Source organism: Festucalex cinctus, chromosome 3 (genome assembly GCF_051991245.1).
Source record: "Festucalex cinctus isolate MCC-2025b chromosome 3, RoL_Fcin_1.0, whole genome shotgun sequence".
NCBI lineage: Eukaryota > Metazoa > Chordata > Actinopteri > Syngnathiformes > Syngnathidae > Festucalex > Festucalex cinctus.
This window is the reverse complement of record NC_135413.1, coordinates 20,120,287-20,138,318: the sequence shown is the minus strand read 5'-3', so window position 1 is coordinate 20,138,318 and position 18,032 is coordinate 20,120,287. Positions and strand designations below refer to the sequence as shown.

The 18,032-nt window shown below is 41.5% G+C and overlaps 2 protein-coding genes and 1 long non-coding RNA gene across 8 annotated transcripts in view; 2 read left to right on the top strand and 1 right to left on the bottom strand.

Moving 5' to 3' along the window:
* The window catches only part of itpr2 (inositol 1,4,5-trisphosphate receptor, type 2), a 63,484-nt gene extending 61,732 nt beyond the window's left edge, over window positions 1-1,752 (bottom strand). For 2 of the 3 annotated variants that reach the window (XM_077516537.1, XM_077516540.1), the window contains exon 1: window positions 1,366-1,752. In XM_077516537.1, the coding sequence (XP_077372663.1) occupies window positions 1,366-1,457 (92 nt within the window). In that variant the 5' untranslated portion in view covers window positions 1,458-1,752. The remainder of the gene's footprint in view (window positions 1-1,365) is intronic. The other variant, XM_077516539.1, reaches the window with a different exon arrangement.
* Window positions 108-2,798, top strand: LOC144015986 (uncharacterized). The gene is made up of 3 exons (XR_013282820.1): window positions 108-268; window positions 608-1,177; window positions 1,285-2,798. It is a non-coding gene; the product is annotated as an uncharacterized LOC144015986 (long non-coding RNA).
* Window positions 2,799-3,862: 1,064 nt separating this feature from the next.
* plekhg7 (pleckstrin homology domain containing, family G (with RhoGef domain) member 7) lies at window positions 3,863-17,787 on the top strand. Of its 4 annotated transcripts, none has more exons than XM_077516535.1 (17): window positions 3,863-4,190; window positions 4,687-5,456; window positions 6,868-6,890; window positions 9,594-9,706; window positions 10,090-10,130; window positions 10,423-10,527; window positions 10,900-11,049; window positions 11,164-11,259; window positions 11,505-11,603; window positions 12,600-12,713; window positions 13,254-13,428; window positions 14,901-15,016; window positions 15,159-15,246; window positions 15,320-15,399; window positions 16,649-16,760; window positions 16,847-16,944; window positions 17,538-17,787. In XM_077516535.1, the coding sequence occupies exons 2-17, from the start codon at window positions 4,824-4,826 to the stop codon at window positions 17,646-17,648; spliced, it is 2,154 nt and encodes a 717-aa protein (XP_077372661.1). In that variant the 5' UTR covers window positions 3,863-4,190; window positions 4,687-4,823; the 3' UTR covers window positions 17,649-17,787. The 4 variants fall into 4 exon arrangements, with proteins under 4 accessions (XP_077372661.1, XP_077372659.1, XP_077372662.1 ...); XM_077516533.1 differs by having other exon boundaries at window positions 3,864-4,190; window positions 16,607-16,760; XM_077516534.1 differs by having other exon boundaries at window positions 4,183-4,321; window positions 16,607-16,760.
* Window positions 17,788-18,032: the final 245 nt, after the last annotated feature.

Below are 18,032 nucleotides of genomic sequence, written 5' to 3'. Positions count from 1 at the left end.
AAGTACCATGAAGAAAAAAAAAATCATTCCACTTTTACATGCATCCAGAGTCCAAGCCACTGTAATTTGTAAAATCAACATTTTTTTCTCTTGTGTTAAAAGCAACTGGAAATCTGGAGCTGATGACCTGCGGCAGAACCACGTGAACAAATGACATACAGTAGTTGCAACATAAGCTGCCACTCAGCCCGACGTTTCTCTTGAAAGAAATTCAATATTATGAGGTTTGTTGGGAATGCATTTCAAAATCGGTGCTTTCCTCAGCAAGGTAAGAAGCATTTCCTCCAAATATATTTCACATTTAGATTGGGTTGACCAACCTTTTTGAAACTGGGAGCTACTTTTTGGGTACTGGTTAATGCAGAGAGCTAGTAGTTTGATACACACATCTGGAAAAAGCAGATCTAATTAAATAATCTTTAATGGGGTAGGTTATTAATTGTGCTAGATATAATGATATTAATCTAAGATGCTGACAACATTAATGATTTCTCACAATAATTACCCAAGCTAGGAAACACATAGATATCAACATGGATGATGGAACACTAGTATTCATTTAATGCAAGTTTACATTTTCAAATGATCATTTCTGCATCTTTCCTAGGAAACCACAATGTTCCATTTGCTACACAAATCCATTAGATGGCAGAAGGTGCAAATACAATTGACCTGACTTCACAGTTCACATCAGTAAATTTGTGAGTAAATAGAGAGAACATTGTCATTATTTCAGTATATGCCTTTTTGTCGTGTTTTTGCTTGGCGGGACGTGTACCGTGAAATTTGTCTTCGTATAAACATGTGCTCTTTGGCTAAAAAAAAAAAAGTATTGGAAAACGAGTTATACTGGCACTGCTGGACAAAAATATCAAAATTCCTCAACTTTGCATTATTTGGTTAAAGGTTACCTTTTTAACGTTCTGTATTAGTGTTGAACAGCCCAGTTTTATCATAAAAAATAGGACTGTATAGTGTACAAATAAATAAATGAATAAATAAATAAATTAATTGTACAGTGTCATGAGTGTCCAATCCCCACCCTGTATTCTTGAGTTGACTGCTTACGCATGGTGTGACTGAAGTGGGGAATTTTGTAGCATGCATGCAGCATGGCATTTGCAAGAGCCACTTCCTCCTCAGTGGGACTCAGCCAAAAAGGAAAAGAAAGTTGACGGTAATGGTTTGCACTTGTCTTCCTGCTTTGCATACCGGTTACATTTGCGTCAAGCATTGGACGGTGAGCGGTTGTGGTGTCCCATTTACATGTTTGTGTGATTTTAGAAGCAAAGAGACACATGTGAAGGTACTGTAGTCCACATTGCGGAGTTTGAAAGAGACGGGCAACGGTGACGAGCGACGTACCCCAAAGTGCTGATGAAGCCGTTCACCGAGCCTTCCGCGTAGAGAGACACGATGTCTCCAATGTGAAGGAAGCTGGATCTGTGCTCTGACATTTTGGAGTCGTGGTGACCTGCTTCAAACTTGTCCTGCTTCCCCCATTGCACCCACGTCTTTGCTTGAAGTAGCGAATGAGTCCACGCGTTACAGCGCTCGTCCAGATAATCAACCTTCCCTCTTCATGTTCGAATTTACCAGGAGGTGTACCTGTATTTCAAACGAACTTCTTCAAGAAGTGGCGTCTTCTGTCAGCCTTATTGAACTTCTTCCTGTATGTCAGAGTGGCAGAGATCTGCTTTTCACATCCACCTCGAGGGGGCGGAGACTGCTTCTGTCAGGCCTCCGAGCAAATTCCGCTCAGTCCTCCCTAACGACAGGCCTCTACTACAACACGCTTTGTTATGTTCTTCTTCATTACACAGATAATGGATAATCAGCACATACGCACACATACGCTATCTCACCAAAGTGAGTAATCCCGCACATATATGCATATATAAAAGTTGTACAGCACAGTGTAATTTTTTTGTTCCATCACAATAACAGGGATTATTAGGTGAACCCCCTGGCAACAAAAGCGAGCACACCTATAAGTGAAATTGTCCAAATTGAGCACAGTTACTGTTACAAGGTCTCGGCCTTGGTCATGATGGTAGTTGAGAGCATTCGGCATTGGGGAGCTACAGTTCATTAAGGAAGCCACGAATGACAACTTCTACTGTGGTGTACTGAAGCTGAGCATGATCCCAATTCTCATCCCTCCTGAAACTGGGCCTCAAGGCAGTTTTCCAACATGATAGTGACACCAAGCACATCTCCAAAATGACTACTGCCTTGCTAAAGAGGTTAAGGTAGGGTAAAGGTGATGGACTGGCCAAATTGTTTCCAGACCTAAACCTGATAGATTCCGGTCCTTGAGGTCCAGAGTCCTGCGGGTTTTAGATGTTTCGGCCTACCAACAAACCTAATACGAAAGATCAGCATTGTTATCGGGCATGCTGATGAGCTGATTATATGAATCAGGTGTGCTAGTGGGCAGAAACATCTAAAATATGCAGGACTCCGGACCTCGAGGACCGGAATTGGTGAACCCTGTGATAGAACATCCTTGAAAAAGTCTCGCATATCCTCCAATTCCGTGATGTCGTCATGGCGGAGTGGAAAAGGATTCCAGTGGCAACCTGTGAAGCTCTGGTGAACTTCAAGCCCAAGAGAGAATTTGACCATCATCACAGTTAAATTGTCTATGGCAGGGGTGGCAAACTGCGGTCCTCGAGGGCCGGTGTCCTGCAGGTTTTGTAGATTTCCCTACTCGAAGTGCAGCTGATTCCAATTAACAGGCTCGTTATCAGGTTCCTGCAGAGCTTGCTGATGAGCTGATCATGAATCAGCTGTGTTGAAGAAGGGAAATATCCAAAACCAGCAGGACTGCGGCCCTCGAGGACCGGATCTCGCCACCCCTGGTCTATGGCTTCAAGATATTGGGGAGAAAAAGTACAAAAGGAACACATACGTATAGTACAAAAGCAAGTCATACAGGTGTCACAATTAACTTTGTTAAAGGATGATTCTTATTCTCATTTTAATACCTGATATTTGACGTGTCCCTTCCTGAAATGTGGATGTAATTGTAAAGATATGTATTGTAAAGGTCAATAAATGTCAATGTGACATTACCAAATCGCAAGAATTGGGGTGTGGCTACATCACTAACATTGTTTCATTTTATTTTAGAATATGTTACTTTTAAGTGCTTGTCCATGTTGGTTGTCTGTAACTGTTGAGGAATTTGAAGGCATTATGGGTAGGGGTATCAGGCGATTAAAATGTTTAATTGTAATTAATTGCATAATTTAAATAGCTAACTAACAATTAATCCCACATTTTATATCTGTTCTAAATATACAATAAAACACACAATAGAAATATTTTTCTGAATTTTCATACTTTTGTTAATATTAAAGTGGGAACAAATGTTAAACTAATAGAAATATGGCTGCATCTTTATAGATGGTAATTTCAAAATGAATGTGGACTGACGTTTTATCAAGTGTGATACTTTAGGCGGCGCTGTGTATCAAGCTTCTCGAGCCTAGCAGTGCAATAGAGCTTAATATGCGACCTACGTCGCCCTCTAGTGTTCATATGGTAAAAAAAAACAACTGGTGGGTCACCTGCTGAACATGTTTAATTAAAATAAATACAGTCATCCGCTGATTAATCACTGAGTAAACAAAAGCATTTTATGCTTGCATAAAAATAACTATTTATTCTATCATTCATGGGTTTCAACTGCTCAGCTGCTTCACTGCAGTAGCCAGTGATAGTATAAGTGCAACTAAAAATCCCCATAACAAATAAAAAAAACAACTTTCCATTTAATAAGGGAAATTATGCCAGTAAAAATCATTACAATCAGAACGAAGGAAAGCTTCGCACACAATTGAAGAAACAATCAAGCCCGTACTTGAATGCGCGTGCGCGCTCACAGAGTAGGTACGTCTGATGTTTCCAACTTTCCATACAGGCGGTACGCAGTCGCACCTTTACTCCAGCTTGGCTTGTCAAAGTCTCCACGCCTTCGCGTAGTCAACAGCACCTGCTTCTTTTGTCATATGGTCGTTTCGTTTGACAGGCGAGCACATATTTTATTTATTTGAGCTTTTTTGGACCATTTCTGCTTTTCCGCTGCACAAGCCGAACAGGACGCCCTCTCCTCTGGTCACGCTTCTCCTCCTCCCCTGCCGGCCGCCAGCAAGTTCGCGTCTCGGCGGTTGAGCTCCACGCTTGTAAGTACACCTGACTTCATTCCACTTTAATGAGCTCGTGTACCTGGCGCAGGTGCCCCAAGCGCTCATTGCAGCGAGTGACGCGTACGAGGACGTCGCGGAGTTCCTTTGTTGCCTGAAGCCCGTAGCAGGTGGTTCGCCTTTTAACTAACTACCAAACAATGTTAATGTCGTGACAATAGCCGTGAAAGTGACTTGACTAAAGGTTGGAAGTATCATACGCTGGACTTTTCACATCTATCAGCGAGCAGCCCTGTCTACCACTCTTTTTGTGTCGCGCCATTGTCACATGGAATAAACCTTAATCCACTTTGTTGCCTTCATTGGTCGCACGGTTTCTATGACGTGTTAAAAGTAGACATAACAAGTCCCACATGAATTTTCAATGTCATGTACCGTTATACGTCTTGCTCATCAGAATAGGGATGCCAAAAGACTGTTTTATATTATTAACTGTATGGAATTGACTTGGGTTTTTTTCTCACTAACTTCACAGGATCTTGAGAGGTTTTGGAGTGAATTGTGTTGGAATTCCATAGGATCTGACCTTTCATCAGATGAGGCAAATTATCCAGACTCCTAAACCTTACACTTTCTGAAAGCCTGCTGCACTACAATGCCTTTGAGGCTAAAATGTCTACAATGAAGCATGTTGTCATGAAAGACAAAGATGAAAACGACGAAAAGAAGTTGGACTGGAGTTACATTGAATGGGTGGGAAATGAAGTCGTCACTTCAGGTGTGGCAAATGCAGAGACGCAAACGGATCGTGGGACTTTTGAGCACAAGGAGTCCCAAACCAGCAACCCGGTGATAATGCACATTGATCTCACACGGACACACTCCAAGCTGAGGCATTCACCTTTGCTGGAGCACAATGGCATGGTAGCACCTTTCTTCCAATTCGACCGACAGGCTCCCGGTCGCATCTCCACCTCTCCCACCTTGAGGAGGATGAGAAGCACCAGGCGTCCCATGTTGGACTCGCAGGACCCCGCGAGGATGGGGAGCACCCAGGAGGAGCCCTCCTCTGCGTTCCTGTCATCGCCTTTACACAGAGTAAAGTCTCCCCTCGCCACAAACCCCCTCCTGTCTGCTGGCAAGATCTGTCATGAGCATCCGCCAATTTCACCCTGTGGCCGACAAAGAACCAGATCACATAGATCAAAGAGCTTCGACAATGGTATCGCTTCCATGAAGCCACAATGTCGCAGTGCTCATCCTAGTCTTGGGAAAGATTTTGGATTTCCTGATAGTGAATTACAGGTGAGCACTGGATTGTTCCATGCAAAATAATAATCATTGGCAGCAGCGACCTGTCATTTTTCAAGTGATTTTCCTGCCTAAAAAGAAGCTGAGAAGTGTGCGGTAATTCTTGATCCTTGGGGGATTTTTGAGTAGATTATGTCACAGACATGCCATTAAAAATCTGGGAATTGTTTTAAATTCTGAGCAAAAATGAAAAGAATGTTTGTTTTCTTTCAAAGTTTTTCGGGGGGATCAATTCCTCCTCCCACCCGCTACGCTACTCAAGGGACTCGGGGCCCTTAAATCTCGGGTCATGTAGCGTAGTCTGAGGTGGATTTTAATCCACAAGCCTGGAAATGAAATTGTTACACATTCCTTCCTTGTAGACGTCCTATCAGGCTCCTTCGTCCTTGCCCCCTGTGGTGGTCATCCACAATGCGAGCTTTTGACAGCCAATGAATCAGCAGTTACACGCACTGACAGCTCGCGCCGAGCCCGCTGCCCGCAGAGGCCTGGGAAGTGCCCTCCGTGGGCCCCCCGTTCACGGCAGTCAGCAGTCGCCTAATAATGGAGGGGTCAGTGAGCGATGGAAGAAGATAATAGGAGATCTTTTCATCAGCTCCTGCTATTCAACACGGCACATTCTCAATAGAGTACTGGCATTCTCCTCCGATAACGTGAGGCTTTTGAATCTGAGCGACCACTTAAAACACTTTCAAATTTGAATGTCTTTGAAAGTGATATAATGGCGACGTTTGTTAGGAGAGCACTCTGCATTGGCTGTGGAATGCTGAGTGTACTGTAAGACAAACGTGTTTACCTTTTGCTAAGGTTGTGTTTTCATTAGCGGCAAAATTAAAAAAACAAAACAAACACAAAAAAAACAGCTTGACTGATTCGACGAAACCTGCCACATGCGCCAATGAGAAAGTGTTGGCGCAGATAAGTCTTTAGATCTTAATTATCCCTCTGACCTGTAGAGTGGCATTTATTTTCAGACACAATTCAGAAATATAAAGGATGTATATACATAATTGAAGTCTTAAAGGGGAAGTCAACCGCCAATTTTTCTTGACAATATGTTGGATGATCCCCTACTAGTCTAAACAATTTGTGGAATATGAGTTGAGCAGCAAAATGCACCAATTTTTATCCCTCTCAGGGGGCGGCCATTTTGCAATTTGCTGTCGACTGTAAATGACATCACAGTTGCTCCGGGGAACGACCAATCACGGCTCACCTCATTTCTGAATCTGAGCTGCCATTGAGCAACTGTGATGTCATTTTCAGTCCACGGCAAGTGGCAAAATGGCAAAATTTAGACTAACATAGAACATATTGTAAGGAATTTAAAAAAAAACAACAAAACTTTAAGACGTGGTACACATTTCAATTTGATCTTAACTTGTGTCTGCATCATTTTTTGTAGGAGAAGGAGCATCGCCCGATTAGGTGAGTATTTTGCATGCTGAATCAGCATCGTTCACAATTGAATATGAGGCATGTATAAACAAACATACCCTTCCTCCCCTCCGACCCATCTTGTTCCAGCTTGCCTTGTGTCACTGGGCGCCCGGGACCTCTGGTTTAAGGAAGCCCCATTGCGCGTTCATGTCTTTGTTAGTTAGAGCCTGGTGAAGTTTTGAGAGTCCCATGGTTATGTGTGGACTAGACAAACCCTCATTAATGCAGTTTTCTCTCCGTGCCACCCACACCCCTCCTAATGGGCGGCTGGGCTGGATAATTAGGCAGCTATTGTCTCTTTAATTACACGCTGGCACGACGCCTCTCGCAGCGGCCGAGCCCTGCGAAGGCATCGGCGGCGCGAGTTTTGTTTCCGTGCATCGTTATTTCGCTCGCTGAGCAGGGAACAAAGCAGCCATTTTATTTGAACAAGTGCCCTGAGTGGACACAGAGGAGGCTTTCTGCGTGGCCACAAAGCAACAGCATGTCATTGTGAGGATGCGCGGAATGAAGTGCACGAGCTGACCTGGTTTGCAGGCAGCGTTCGTGCCCTTCTTGACGATCTCATTAGGCCTGGATCCGACTCAGGTGCAGCTGCACACTAACTATTATCTCCTTTAACGTGGACTCGGTGTTACTTTACCTGAAAAGGATCCGTTTGCACCGTCAAAGTTCAACAAGGGTGAATGTCACTAAATTATCCGAGTCCCTCCTGAGGGCATGTGTACTTGTTTGACAGTTGAGCTCGCTCAACTGCAGAAACGTAACCTCGGAGCTCTTTGTGTGTGACGAGGAAGAGGAAAATTGACCGCTGCTGGTTTGCATGTTATCGTGGGCCGAGGCAAATCAGGGCTTATGTCCTTTCTCGTTCTTGTACTTCCTCTTAGAATTGTTATGAACACTAACTCGAATTTGATATGGGTTGTACATCCAGTAAAGTAACAGCACACGAGGAACAATGATCTGCTTTCATCACTTCTGTCGCTCTGAACCATTTTGTCAGTGTTAGGAAGTGAAACCACTGAAAGCTGGCAAGGGTCACTGGCCAACTGTCACGACATGTCAGACGGCTGCGAGTGAACCTTTAGTTGCAGAACTAGATAGGTTGAAGGATAGAGTACTTGTTGGTGTCATGGCACTTCCAACATCCCATGATTGACTGTCAATCAGCATCATCCTGAAGGTACCCTAACCAGGGATGTACCGATTATCGGCCGGGCTGGTTATGGGTGCCGATATTTGGCATTTTGTCGAATATCAGTATTCAGCCTTTTTAAATTAAATAAATAAATAAATAAAAAATCTCGTAGCCGATGAATTATCAATTTAAAACATTAACTACAGGGAACTATTTATTTAGAATTTCAGTTAACTTTATAACTTGAGATGCTACCTACCCTCGTAACTATCTGCTCTTGTTTTTGTTGGAAACTAAAACAGATACAGTATGTGAAAGTTTAAGATTTCAGTCATTTTAGAATTTATTTATTTTTTTGGGGGGGATTACTGTTAAAACATAGGGAACGATGCCCTGCTATTGGCTGGCAACCAGTCCTGGGTGTCCCCCGCCTACTGCCCAGAGCCAGCTGAGATAGGCGCCAGCACCCCCGGCGACCCGTGTGAGGAATAAGCGGTCAAGAAAATGGAAAGATGGAACATAGGGAGAGACTACTACGGCATATTAGGGCCACAGAGATTTTTTATTTTTTTTATTTTTTATTTATTATTATTTTTTTTAAAGAGGGCGGGGGCAATATGACGAGGGAAAAAAGTGGCAAATTTGCCACTTTATAAACCGGCAAATTTGCCAATTTTTTTTCTTGTCGCGCAGCTGTTTGTGTCAAGTTTGTTGCCGGCTGGCAGAAAGGAAACGCATGTGTCACGCTACACAAGTCACAGTTTGCAAAATGTCTACAGAGGAAGCATATTAATTGCTTTAGCAGAGATGTATGCAGATACGATAGTTCCCAGTTTATAAAGTGGCAAATTTGCCACTTTTTTTTATATCGGTCGGTCTAACCCTAACACATTTTCCAGAGGGTCAATAATACAGGAGAAAAAAAAAACACTGAACCAACCAGTTCAGCTGAGAAATTGGTCTTACTGTATGCATGTGTGAAATGAGATGTTTACTCACAGCACGACTGAATGACATTTGTTATGATATGCTCGTGTTTGCCCTCTCCCTTCATCCCAGTAGAGGATATATTAAAACACGAGAGCTTTGCCTTGGGCAAAATGCCTGAAAAAAACCTGGAGAAATGGAAAACCTGTTGTCCCCCACCCCCAAGCCATAAACAAACATGCCTTGGTAACTAGTTGAAAAGAGACCAAGAGGATTAGAAGTGCCCCACAATCGTGCCGTGCCTCTTTTGCCACAAATGGGGTGAAATATTGACAAGCTCTGTGAAAAGGCCCGAAAGGCCATAAACATGCCACTTTGTTTATGCTCCACGTGTGTTGTAAATAGCCAATTTGCTGCACAGTGCAGGTGGTATTTCACTGGCATTTCAAGAAGAATGATAAATGGAATTTAGTTATTTCCTCCTGACGTACGGGAAGTAGTGACTCGATCAAAGCTGCGTTTGTATAAATGTTACAAAACTAATTCGAAGGCATGTCACATTTTTTTTTTGTGTCCTTGTCATTTGGCTACAAGACCACCTCATGTAGATGTTCTGTTTACTTCAGGTTGGAGGAAAGGCGGCGGAGCTCTGTCGTGGTCAGTTTACCTGGCTTGGATGTGTCACCTGGAGATCTGTTTGTATCCAATGGAGCAGCTGACATGTTAAACAACTTCTCTGGTAAGGGAAAAAAAAAAAAAGTCCTCCGATTGTACTGTACTTTTGGCAGAATACCAAAGATAACTTTCACTTTAACGGCTTCCTCACGACATGTCAGTCCAAATATCTCATCTTCATCTGCCAGTTATGCTCATCAATCATGCATGCCTGCTCGTTTGTTCTGGCGTGTACCTGCTGACGCTCAAATTACCAATGGATTCAGCATTTTTACAACATGCTTCTAAACGTTTCCTTTCAGTTATGATTTGGAAACAATTTAAAGCCTGTCAGTCCCATCAAAACAAGAAGCTCTTAGGCCAACTCATTTGCAACTAATTTCCCAGCGCTTTGTTTCGGTTCAAAATTATTTGAGATGTTCTCCCTTGTGCTCCTTGTAATTGCAGACACAAAGAAGTCAAAGTGGCCTTTTTCAAGGCGTAGCACAGTAAGTCGTCTTTGTGCTTTAGCGGCGCTTGTGTTTGTGGTTTTGTTTGATGTATTTTGTTTGTGTGTGTGTGTGTGTGTGTTTGTTGAGGTTTCAGCATTGTTCTCTGACCCATTTCACAAAGCAGATTAATATGGCTCCTCATCCCTTTTTCCTCTAAGTTTGGCATTGGTGGAAATGCCCAAAGTAAAAGTTGAGCCAAATTGATTAGTTTCATCACGCAATACTGGGCCTGAATGTGCGCAGCCGCACAACTTTTTTTTTTATATATAAACGGCTTTTTAACTTTCAGACTAAAGGGAAGTCCCAAACAAGCATGTCGGTGTCGGATATTGAAGGCCATCTCTCAACGGCACAAATTCAGGACTGGCGAAACTGTGACCTTCAAAAGTATAAGGTGAGAAATGACCTCTGTCGGCAGCGCTCTATTTGTTGTGTCAATATGTCTTCCCTGTGCTGCGAGGGATTGTCAATGGATGCGATATTCACGTTGAAATGCTAACACATCCAGATTTCCAATCCAAACAGAATCCGTCTCGAACGTGCGGCTCTGAAATAACAAGTTGTGCAAGAACCTGATTGTCTAGGTGCTAACCGGCATCAAGCATATAAATATCACATAAATACACACTGCACATGCTGACGGTGGGAAGAACATCACACAATGTGATGAATGTTTTTACACAAATAAATGATAGCATAGCTTTCTCGCCATTCTCTTACTTTCACTTTGCTCTTGAAACAAAATTCAATGGTCATTTTTGTGCAGGACTACTCTGTAGCAGAGTTCCTGCAGGACCAGTCTTCCCAGTGGAGCCCCACCTCTGACCCGCAGGGCTTTAAAAGACAAGAGGCCATCTGGGAGCTCTTCACCAGCGAGTGTGTTTACTTCCTGGATCAGCTCATGGTCCTCAAAGAGGTGATTTTGTCCGCACAATGTCTCCGAATGTACACAGAAACACAAACGTAGCAAACCCAAACAAAAACCTGACACCTGTCTAAGCCGATTGTCTGCCTCCTTTGTTGCATTCAGGTGTTTTTGGCTACACTCACGAACCTTCAGATGAGAAACTGCCTGGCTGATATCGACGCCTGGGGGCTCTTTGCAAACCTCAGTGAGCTATGCTTGGTGAGCTTTAACACGAGATATGTATCGCATCAATAAATCATCTCAAATGTCACATCATTGTTTGGTTTTATAAAAAATACTTAATAAAATAAAGAGGGGTTTTGTGAATGTGGAAGCTGGTTTGGTTGGTCTAGAGAAGTATGACTAACTATATTAGACTACTGGGTGGACACCGTGGAGACTCTGTACCCTACAATGTAACATATCATGCACAGTCATTGGACACGCAATGTTTTTGATTGCAGGTGAGCTTTGGTTTCCTTAACAACCTGCTGCGCGTCATCAAGGACTCGTTGGACCTCACCGATGGTAACCAAGGAGATTTGCTGGAGCTGTTGAGCAAAGTAAGATGTCACTCATTCTTTTCTAGATTTCTCAATACACATTGGCAAAATATTTGAACATTTTGACTTGTACATCCCACCAATGATGATTTTTATTTTTATTATTCGGCCCAAATAATTCCAATTTCCATAGGTAGGCAGTAGACGTTGACAAATGAAATGCCCCCCAGTGAGTCACATATCAAAGAAAGGTTGTGCCGGGTGACTCATGACTTCCCACGGGCCTCTCCCTAAAAGCATTTGATGTCATTCAAACTATACAATACATCAGCCCACATGCGTTAGTTTCCTTTGGGTGACTCGACATTGTGTGCCAGACACTGCAGACAGACAACAATGCCACAGCGTTTGAGGGAGGGACAGGGAAGTGTGTTCCAGCACTTGCCAGCTTTGCTTGCAAAACTCAACCAAAAGTACATCACATGACACATCAAGGTGCTGCTGGGAAGAAAGCGTCAATAGACGGACACAAATTCATTTATGATGTTTGCGGTTCCATTTTTTCAGGGCGGATCATTCACGACGACAGATTTTTCTTGAAGTACAATAGAAGGTCTTAACTTAGGGATTTATTATCGTAGATAAAGCGCACATGTTCAATAGACTGCAGACCTCCAACATCCGCCTGCGTCGTTTAGCTGCTGATAATGTTCGTTGCCTTTTGTGGATCAGAGTTTACACTGATAAGTAACCGTTTGTCAATTATGTTGTGAAAATGCAAACATATCAAGACCTCAATTATTAATGTTCTGGACACATCATTTTTTGTTTCTTAAAAAAAATAATAAAAAAAAATAAAATAAATCTAAATAATTCAATTGTATGGCAAACTTCTTAAATCTCAGTATATTTTATTTGCCTCAGACTTTTGGCGTGTTTTTCTTTCATTTTCTTGTGTCGCATGTCTGTGGTCATATGCAGCCGATCACTGCTGCTTTTTATGATGCGTTTATCTGCTGAGTTACGAGCTGATGCGGTGTTGCTATCTATTGGCAGACTTTCCGGGAGAGCATTTGCCACTGCTTGCAGAAGTACTGCCTCAACTACTCCACAGCTTTGCTTTATCTGGACAGCCTCAAGCCCAGAGAGGACTTTGGGTCTTACGTCAAGGTACAGCAGGGCACTTGCACTGTGCGTCAACAAATTCCCCCTTGTAATCAATAAAATATTCTAAATCTAAGAGCACCAACAAATATCCTGCTTATGTCCTCATTTTATTCATATTTGTTCTCATTTTTGTCACCGTCACCTGGAACCTACCAAAAGAAAGATTAGTCTCTTCTTTCATCAAGAAAAAAAAAATATATATTTCTATGTTTCCGTTTTGCAGCAATTGGCATTAGACTATAGCTAAGTTTCATCATTATTCACAAACCTGTTCAAAACAGTGGGGAAAAGAGCTTGTTGCAACATGGCCCTGGTTGATCTCTTATACTCGGCTGGCGTTTTTGTAACTCCTACCATTGCTTCATCCGTAGAGAGGCGCAGTAGAGAGGCTGTATCAAAGCCTTCTGTATGATCTAGCATGAAAAACAAAACGTATAAATACGGCTTTGGGACACTTAAAGCTTTTAAAATAGAACTTATTTATATGTTTTTGGGAGCAACTGAGTTAATGGTTTCTCTCACTCTGTGTTTTGGTTACTCCAGTGGTGCGAGAGCAACAAGCAGTGCCGCAGGTTGCAACTGCGCGACCTGCTGGTAGCGCCGTTGCAGAGGTTAACCCGCTACCCGTTGCTCCTACGGAACATCGCCAGGAGGTTCCACACGGAGGAGGAAAGCGGAGACGTGCAGGCGGTCGCCGAGCAAGTGGACGTGTCAATATGTGAGAACGTCCTCCGCTCACAACAAAAGACAAATTGCTTCCTCATTCAGGAGAATGCACATTATTGCTACAAAGTCTTTGCGGATGATGAGGTGAATGCTGAGTTTTTTTTGGCGGCATATTTCCATTGGTACAATAAGGGATCGGCGTGAAGGTATTGGCACAACCGAGCAAAAAATAACACGTCGGATAATGCTGAGTGTGCTGATAGATAACAGCTTGATCACCAGATTGCCTAGCGATTTAATATTTTAGAAGTAGTTCCTGGTGAAAATGTATTATGTATTTGATTTTCTGCAAAATTGTAGTTTCCCTATTTGTATTCTGAAAATCCCTCCTCATCATCACTTTGACTTACTGATCATGACTCGTTTGTGGTGCAAACCTGATAGAGGTTTTGTGCTGAGCCGCACACCTCAGAAGCGGATTTACATATTTCCCGTAACCCTTAAAGAAGGGCAGAGTTGTTCGGGTGCGGTGACAAGGAGTGTCCCGTAGGTAGGCGGGGTATTTTATAATCTTAGTTGGCTTTAATCTATCAGCATGTTGTCACACCTGTCGTGTTTGACAAGCAGCCATCCCAAGCCGACCTGTTGGGACACGGTGACTTTTTGAAATCCTTCAAAATGGGATCAAAGTGCAGTCGAACATCTGAAGGAAGTGTGGGTGAACGTTTAATTTTCAAAACGGGGCCCAGGCAATTTGTAAGATGAAGAAAACAAGACAAATAGCATTTGATGGCAAAATAATTTATTTCCAGATGTGCAACTGTGAAATGCAAACTTGCTATTTATTAACACATTCATTCGCAGCCCCTTCGCTCCTGGATGTTTTACTGGATTTTGAGGCCCACAGAATATTGTTCTATTGCTATAAAGCATGAAATCTACCAAAAGAAAGTCTTCTTTCATCTGTTTCCGTTATGCAGTAATTAGCATTAGAATATAGCTAAGTTTCATCATTAGTTACAGATCTGTTTAGAACTGTGGGGAAATCCGCTTGTTTTCAACATGGTCTTGGTTGATCTCGTATACTCTGCTGCCACCTGCTGGCCGTTTTTTAGTAACTACCATTGCTTTAACCATTCTCTTCTGTTCAGAGGCTGCATCAAAGCCTTCTGTATGCTCATAAACAAACATAAAGTATAAATACATCTTTGAGACATTTAAACATTTAAAATAGAACGTATTTATACGTTTTTGGGAGCAAATGAGTTAACTCCTGTTCCACATACTCTCTTTTACATATACGTACCGTACTGTGTTGGTGTGTGAGATGTGTGATCTTGTTGCATTTGCTGTCCTAGCCAAGTCAGCTGCTAATATTTCTTCTGCTCAAAAATTGTGCTGCACTGTTGCCATCTCCATGTATCTAGTGGTTGACAAACTTGAATTTCACAGATTAGCTGTCATTGAAGAGACTGTTACTTGTAGAAAGTCATTCTTGTGAATAGCAACATTGTCCCCCCCAAGGTGACCTGGAGGGAAAGGTGAAATGGCTGGACAACTACCAGAAGGTCAAACAGCTGAGAGACGCGCTGGTGTGGCTGCCTGTGTGGGAGCGCGACAAGCGGGCCTTCGTCCCCGAGGTCGGTGATGCCGAACCGCGTTGACCTTGTTGCGCTTTCAAAGACACATAAGATGATCCAATCTAACTTCCTACAACGAGCTCAGATGTGATCTTGTCACAATATGTCAACTTGTAGCTGATATCGTCTTGTCTTTCTTCAGACGGTGAAACATCTGCTGAAGGCCGTGACGCTGGGGAATCTCATTTCTCACAGAAGTCTGCTGCACGAAGGCAAACTGGTGCTCACAGGTCTGCTGCTCGCACGCGTTTTGGCCGAGCGTTTGAAAGATGCTCACGCCGTCTTCCTTTGGCTCGTTTCCAGAGAACGCCAAGCTCATCGACGTCTACCTGTTCCTCTTTGATGAATTTCTGCTCATCACCAAGATGAAGAGAAACAAGAAGGTGTGTAGTTCGCTATTACAAAATTTAAAAAAAAAGAAAAAAAAAAAAAAAAAGGACGTCAAGCTATTTTTATTGGGAACACTTCATATTCTATTGCATCATTACCTTTACTAACAAAAAACAATCATGTATAGTGTAAATATTAGGGGTGTTAAGAAAAAACATCAATTCTGCAATGTATTGTGATTACAGTGCGCAATTCTCGTATCGATTCAACATCATTCAACTTTTGATGGGAATATTCAACACAATGTCTTACTTGGGGCACTTTAAGCGTGGAAGAATGTTATATTAATTGAACATTAATCCTTAATATTTTATTTAAAAGCTCTTCAAACATGAAACAATTTGCAATCTGTTTGTTAAACACTAGCTCAGTTATAAGCATGAAGTGTACATTTTCATACAAATCTTAGTGTACATATACATTACCGTTTACTGATGAGTATTTTCTAAATTTGAGTTAAAAAAATAATAATAATCATCTTGTAGATTTGTATCAGGATCGAATCGTGACCTATAAATTGTTACGGATTGAATCGCCATGTACTAGGCAATTCACACCCCTAGTAAATATGGATTAAAGGTCATTAAAAATCATAAATACAAATAAATAATAAATAGCATAGATAAAAGTAATACAGTTAAAACGATAAAATAAGTAATTAAAAGAAAATACATGGCAGAAACTATTTTTTTTCTTTTACCAAATCAAATAAAAATAGAAATACTTGGGGGGGGAAACACTAGCTGAAACTACATTTTGTGTTTCTAAAAGTAACAATACTTAAAGCTAAAATGTCTTTATCAATTATCATTAGGAAACTTTCAGGGTTCTTTTTCAGTGTGCAGTGTTGTGGTATTGCTGTAGGCTGTACAGAAGGTCAAACAGTTGTTTTGAGATTTGTAGTTTATTATACAATACTTGGTGACTGGTGACCTTTTTGTTTAAAAAAAAAAAAAAAACAAACACAAAAAATCTCAAACTAATAAACTAGTTTTGAGTTTGAGTATTAGTTTTTGTTTTGGGTTTTTTTTCCAACAAAGCATTTTTGGAGAAAAAACACAACAAAAACTTGTTTTAAAAAAAAAAAACAATTGACTTAAAAACAAACTTTAAAAAATGGTAATGAAGAACCCCAAAGTATTTGAACCCTGTTCCAAACACAACTGTACAAGTTGCTCATGTGTGTGCGTGCGTGCGCAGAGGTCCCTGGGACCGGAATCCAACTCCCTGCGCTTGTCACAGAACCTGGAGCTGGAGCAGCTGATGAAAGAAGGCTGCACCTTCACGGTTCTCGACCAGCCCGTCTCGCTGGACCGACTCCAGCTCAGGAACATTGATCAGCTCAATGCCTCAAGTAATAACACGCGTCGATATGCATCTGGGATCATTGTGATGTTTACAGCATTTAATTGATTTTTTATTTTTTATTTTTTTTTAAAGCATCAGGACTGCCTCATTCTTTTATAATTACACACCAGAACCGCTACCAGCAGTGCATCGGTGCGTTCGTCCTGCAGGCTGCGTCGGAGGCTTCTAAGGTAAACGCTGTCGCGTCATATATGTTTGTTTTATTGCAGCGTTTGCTCTAAAACTATGGAGGAGCAAAACTGCCAAAATTCCAAATAAATAATTGACTAAGTACATAAATGACTAAAAGTGAAAATAAAAGCAGATATTAAAAAAATACAATTTGAAAATTATATCCAAAAAATAAATAGAAGTGGAATTAAAAAGAACAAAAAATTGATTTGTATACATTTTTAGTTATTTTTTTTATGTTATTTTCAATTTTAGTCATTTATTTAGTCATGTATTTATTTGGAATCGAAATGTTATTCAAATGAGGGGCTGGTCGTAAGCGATTCTTTTTTTTTTTTTTTTTTTTTTTTTTTTTTTTTTTTTTTTTTTTTTTTTTGGATGTAATTTTCAAACTTTTTTTATATCCATTTTTATTTTCACTTTTAGTCATGTATTTATTCAGTCATTTATTTATTTTGAATTTAGACAGTTTTGGTCCTCCATATAAAACTGGACTGTCGCCAATAATAAAGCTTCATTCGATGCCTTTGTGCCATTTTCTAAAAGGAACTAGTTGGGCATAATATTCATTATCATATTGAATATTTTCCAGAGAGCGTGGCTGTCGAAAATCGAGGAGGCCGTGACGGCCCTGCTGAAGCGGGACTCTCAGCAGGCCCGAGTGAAGAACTCCTCATTATGGTTGGAGTCGTCCCAGATCTGAAACATCCCACTGCACCGGACGCGCGTCACTTCATTAACCCGCGCGCGTCTTCTACGACTTGGCTAGCGCTAGCATATCCAGTACTGTACAGTCCACTGCTACATTAGAGTACCATTAAAGCTTTGCTCATGTAGTACAACTTGTTACTTTGTTTCTCTTCTTACATGAGGAACATTACACCGGCTGTTGATGTGAATTTGGATCATTTTATTCAGATTTACAATGATGCGAACATATAGTGACTGGTATTATTGGTGAGCATGGCTTTTAGGTGTGGATGAGTGGGAATGGTTCTCACTCTACCTCTTTGTCTTATGTACAATGTAAGTGGGTGTGCAGACTTGTGCAACTACATTGTCTCAGGTTCATTTTTATTTCCCCATC